The sequence below is a fragment of the Papaver somniferum genome, chromosome 10 (genome assembly GCF_003573695.1).
Source record: "Papaver somniferum cultivar HN1 chromosome 10, ASM357369v1, whole genome shotgun sequence".
Lineage (NCBI taxonomy): Eukaryota > Viridiplantae > Streptophyta > Magnoliopsida > Ranunculales > Papaveraceae > Papaver > Papaver somniferum.
Genome location: NC_039367.1, coordinates 164,168,710 through 164,173,934, shown reverse-complemented (window position 1 = coordinate 164,173,934; position 5,225 = coordinate 164,168,710). Strand labels below are relative to the sequence as shown.

The 5,225-nt window shown below is 38.4% G+C and overlaps 1 protein-coding gene across 1 annotated transcript; it reads right to left on the bottom strand.

Annotated features, from left to right (window-relative positions):
- Positions 1 to 3,352: 3,352 nt before the first annotated feature.
- LOC113316785 lies at positions 3,353 to 4,939 on the bottom strand. Its single transcript, XM_026564932.1, has one exon. It carries the CDS (start codon positions 4,937 to 4,939, stop codon positions 3,353 to 3,355), a length of 1,587 nt encoding a protein of 528 aa, XP_026420717.1.
- Positions 4,940 to 5,225: the final 286 nt, after the last annotated feature.

Genomic DNA, 5,225 nt, shown 5'->3' with positions numbered 1-5,225 from the left:
TAATAAAGTTGTTTAAACACCATGCATCAGTGCTAAACCAATTTCTTAACAATTACCAAGCCAATTGGTACGTAATATCAATACTCAAGAAAATATTAAAATTAGTGGTACGTATATTTGAAATACAGAAAAAAAAAATCAGATGGAACATGGGATGGCCTGCTGAGTGCCGGCTGCGGCATTATAACATTTCGGTCCAATTTGAAATAAATAATAAATAATGCGAAAAAAGTTGCAAGCATACAAAATACAATCACTCTTTTCACATTAGGGTTGTAACTTAAATATATAACTTCGCTAAATGTCAGAAGAGTAGAGTATTGGGATAAAAGGCTAATCGATTGGTCTTGCTCATTATTTGTGGATAAAGCTTTAAAAAAAAGAACTATTTCATTACGCTAGATTATTAACCAAAAGTCTTCTTGAATCCACATATGCATACCAGGTTCCCCATGGAGGAATGCCTTATCCACGGTAGAAACCGCACCTCTGGAGCATTGTTCTTATGGTGCATTCTCCACCATAGCAGGGTGGATTGCGGAATCTCATACACCTCTGAGTATTAGGAAAGCTCAATGGATCACAACGACCAATTCCGGGCACCTGGCAATACTTGGGGTTTCAAACACCTGCAAATGACTATAAGAGAGTAATCAACTCCTTGTTATATAGAAACTACAAATTCTATTTTGACCATACATTTCAATCCAAAATCACCTTGAAAAGAAGGATTAAGAATTATTAAGTTAAATAACTTGCGAGAGTAATCTAATGTATTTATTATTATTAATGACTACCGAAGATTTTGTACCCGTACAATCAATCAGCTTACAAGAAATATGAATTGAATGGTATTTTGGCATAATCGACCACAATTGAAGGCAACATTATATTTTAACACAAAAAATATAACTCTAGGCCTAATCGAGTGCAGTCATACAACTATCTTCAAGTATCTCGAAGTCAGGTGGAGCAAGTCCTCTTCCATTATTCGATCCATCAAGCAGCCTTCAGGATGTCGTTTTTTTCGCAGATACCTGAAAGCATAACTGATATTGGAATTCGAAGTCTGCAACTTATAAGCAAAACTATATTGAAATACAGCGTGCATAAACCTCACCTTCCCAAACTGTAGGCTATCAGAATCCCATATCTCCAAGTTCAAAGTCATCGTCTTTGTCAGTGGTGTAAACTGCGTCACTATCAGCTTCCTCCTCCTCCTCCTCTTGTCTTTGGATGGCAGCTATTACTTCTTCATGGATGATGGTTTCTGGTAGAACATCAGTCCTATCCCAAACCAAATTTTCATTGTGATCTTGTTGGGGCACTCGTCTAAGATCGTTGATTGAATAACTTGAATACCATTCTTGATATGCTTCATCAGAACTCGAGTTTTCTGGTGCAATAAGTTCCACTGAATTTTTTTCTGGAATGTTATAAGAGCAGCGAGGTCGTGTTTTTATAACCACTTCCAATTGTCGATTCTTTATGTCCTTCATATAGAAAACCTGTTGTGCTTGGTGCGCTAACGCAAATGGTTCATTCGCATAACAGGTTCTGTTGAGATTAACACAAGTAAATCCGTAGCTATCTCTTTTGGAGCCACCTTGATTTGCAACCGGACGCCAATTGCATTTGAAAAAAATAATTCGTAATTGGTTTAAATAGCGTGCCTCGATAATTTCAGATACCACTCCATAATAATTATTCATATCATCATCTTCACCTTCCCCTCCCTTTATACATACTCCACTATTTTTTGTCTTCCGTCGCATCTCCCACGCTTTTGTATGGAATCTGAACCCGTTGATGATGTATCCATTGAAAGACGAACACTCTTTATTAGGACCTTGACTCAGCGAATAGAGTTCATCACTCACCATACCATTTTTGTGCAGTTGATATATCTATTCATGTACATATATTCATATATTAGTTCAGGTTATGAAATCCTAAAAACATGTATTGTGTTTGAGTATATATAAACGCACTTACTTTGCTGGCAAACCAAAAAGGAAATTCTTCGTTGTGTCTTCTTTCAACGTCAGCATCTCTTATGCCACGCCTTTTTAATTCTTCTCTATGTTCACTGTAAGTGGAATGCTTCATATAGTTAACTACTGAATTAACACAATTTAAAGATTATTGGCCTTAAAAGCAACACAAAACGTATATACTTCTCGTATGGCTCCACTTCTGCAGTATTCTGCAGAGCATAAAGTTGGATTTGTTGCATTTCTGAGTCCTCAAGCGTTCCCAAAGTTTCAGCTCCAATGAGCCGACCAGATTGTCTGAAAACGACTAATTTCTCACGTGAGGGTGGTTGTTCATAATCCTCATTCCTTGAGACCCGATTGAATTTTGTATCAGTACTGTTCAAGTATCGCGTAAGCATAGTGAGGCTCTCTTCTATTAAGTATGCTTCAGCCATAGAGCCTTCTGGACATGCTTTATTTCGCACATAAGACTTTAACTTGCGCAGATACCTAATATGTAATTCTTATTAGAATTCACTGGGCGTAATTTAAGTAAAATTGTACAAATATACACTGCAAAAAGTACAGAAAAAATGTGTGTGAAATATCTAAGAATCGTATATTTGTTTTCTTGAACTGATGTAAGAAAACTATCATTAACATTAATATTTAGAATTCAGAATATACAGAAAGTGGTTAAACCATACCTCTCAATCGGGTACATCCAACGATATTGAACTGGACCAGCATCCTTTGCTTGTTGTGGTAGATGAATTGGCAAATGCATCATCACGACAAAAAATCCCGGGGGGAATATTTTTTCCAACTTGCACAAAGTAATTGCAATTCTGTCTTCTAGTTTGTCTAGATCCGCTATGTTGAGAACTTGTGTACACAACGCTTTAAAAAACATACAAAGCTCACTCACTGTGTCATACACATCCTCAGGAAGTAATCCTCGTAACGTGATCGGAAGTAAGCATTCCATTAGCACATGGCAGTCATGACTTTTCAGACCCATAATCTTTCGATCTTTAACATTAACACAACGAGAAATATTTGATGAATATCCATCGGGAACCTTGATATCCTTCAAAGTCCTACAAAAAGTATCCATCTCCTTCGTGGACATCACATACCTAGCTGGTGGCATAACAAATTTGTCTCTTTTTCTTCGGATGTAACTCCGGTCTTATTCCCATATCCTTGAGATCAAAACGGGCCTTGATATTGTCTTTTGTCTTCCCTTCTACTTTCATTACTGTTCCCAAAAAAATTTCCAAGATATTTTTCTCAATGTGCATCATGTCAAGATTATGGAAACACAAAATTATGCTCACATATGGCAACTCTTCCCGAAAAATACACTTTTTTTTCTAATTGTGGTCAAAATCGACCGGTACTGTTGGTGTTAGACCGTTCTGTTTGGCATTCTTACCAAATTCGACTTGCTCAAAATGTGCCAACTGATGATTTATCTCATCCCCATTCATTAGATGTGGTTTTTCTCTAAGCTCTTTTTCCCCATTGAAGGGTGTTGTCTGTTGTCGCCACTTGTGATCAGTAGGCAAGAACCGGCGATGTTGCATGTAACAAAACTTACCTCCATACCGCAGTCGAGTTGAACATGGGTCGGACCCACAACACGGACATGCTAAGGACCCCTTGGTGCTCCACCCGGAGAGCATAGCTATTGCAGGAAAGTCATTAATAGTGCCAAGCAATGCTGCGCGCAACTGAAAATACTCTTTCTTCGAAGCATCGTAAGTGGTAACGCCAACGTACCATAATTCCTTCAATTCTTCTATAAGGGGTTGTAAATAAACATCGATATCATTTCCCGGTGACTTGGGTCCCGAAATTATCATAGACAAAATGAAGTTTTGCTCTTGCATAACCTCCCATGGTGGTAAGTTGTAGATGATTAGAACCGCTGGCCATGTACTATGCAGATTCATCATATTTCCGTAAGGATTCATGCCATCACTTGCTAATGCAAGTCTCACATTCCTAGGATCAGCTGCAAACGTTGCATGCTTCTTATCAAAGGTTTTCCATGTCTTCGCATCAGCAGGATGTCTCAAAAGTCCATCATTGATACGTTCTTCAGCATGATATCGCATATCAGTAGCAGGCTGTGGAGACATAAATAACTTTTGAAGTCTGGGATTCAAGTTGAAGTACCTTAGTTGTTTTTCAGGAATCTTCTTCCCTTTCGGAGTCCTTCTATTTTCTGACCCGTTATTAGTATTAGATGAAACGGTTTTCCATCTAGAAACACCACATACCCGGCAATCATTTCTATCCGCGTCATCTTTCCAATATAACATGAAATCGTTAGGACAAGCATCGATCTTAGTGTAGCTATGACCCAAGTTACTGATTGTTTTCCTAGCTTCGTAAAAGTTCCTTGGAAGTTTGGCATCTGGAAATGCCTTGATCAAGAGATTCAGTAGCACGTTAAACCACTTGATGCTCAGACCACCTTGGCACTTGATGTGAAGCAAGTGTATAGTAAAGGACAACCGTGAGTACTTTTCACAACCAGGATATAGTGGAACCTTTGCATCTTCCAGGACCTGGTAAAAATTTGAAGCTTCGTCGTTTGGAGCATCTTCATCATAATCAGGCACCCTCTCATTTATCAGTTCCTTCATTCGGTCGTCTTCATCCCCAATCACAGTACCAGTAGACATATAGTCCTCCTCTTCACCCTCCCCATGGTATATCCAATGGACATATCCTTGCAGAAACCCTTTCCACATTATATGTGCCTCCACTTTACTTGGTTTGAGTAAGTTTTTGTTATTGCACTTTCTACACGGACACCATATTTCCTCCCCTAGTTCTAAGTCGCGACACGCAAATTTCATGAAATTTTTGACACCCGCTTCATAGTCAAGATGGTTTCTTGGCAGTTCCAACCAACTCTTGTCGACAGTTTCATCTTCTTCGAAATCCATACTGAACGCCAGGGTAATCTCTTTAAATCTAATCTGGGAAGCAGCTTACAAATGCACTTTAGGAGGGATCCCTGGAAAACAGTAAAGTGAGATTAGCATTGCCATCGCCAATGAGAAAGTTCAGAAATATATTATAGGAGCAAGCTACGCAAACTTGAGAAAACTCCCATACAGATGTTTCATTTTCGTCATCGATATAGACGGCAGAATAGTCTAACACTAACTACAACAAGCATAGATATTCTACCATATATCCTATTACTATTCTTTTTATCCTTATCAAAAA

Bases quoted from the DNA above. Each gene is read 5' to 3' on its own strand.
- LOC113316785 (XM_026564932.1), bottom strand. From the start codon at position 4,939: ATGGATTTCGAAGAAGATGAAACTGTCGACAAGAGTTGGTTGGAACTG.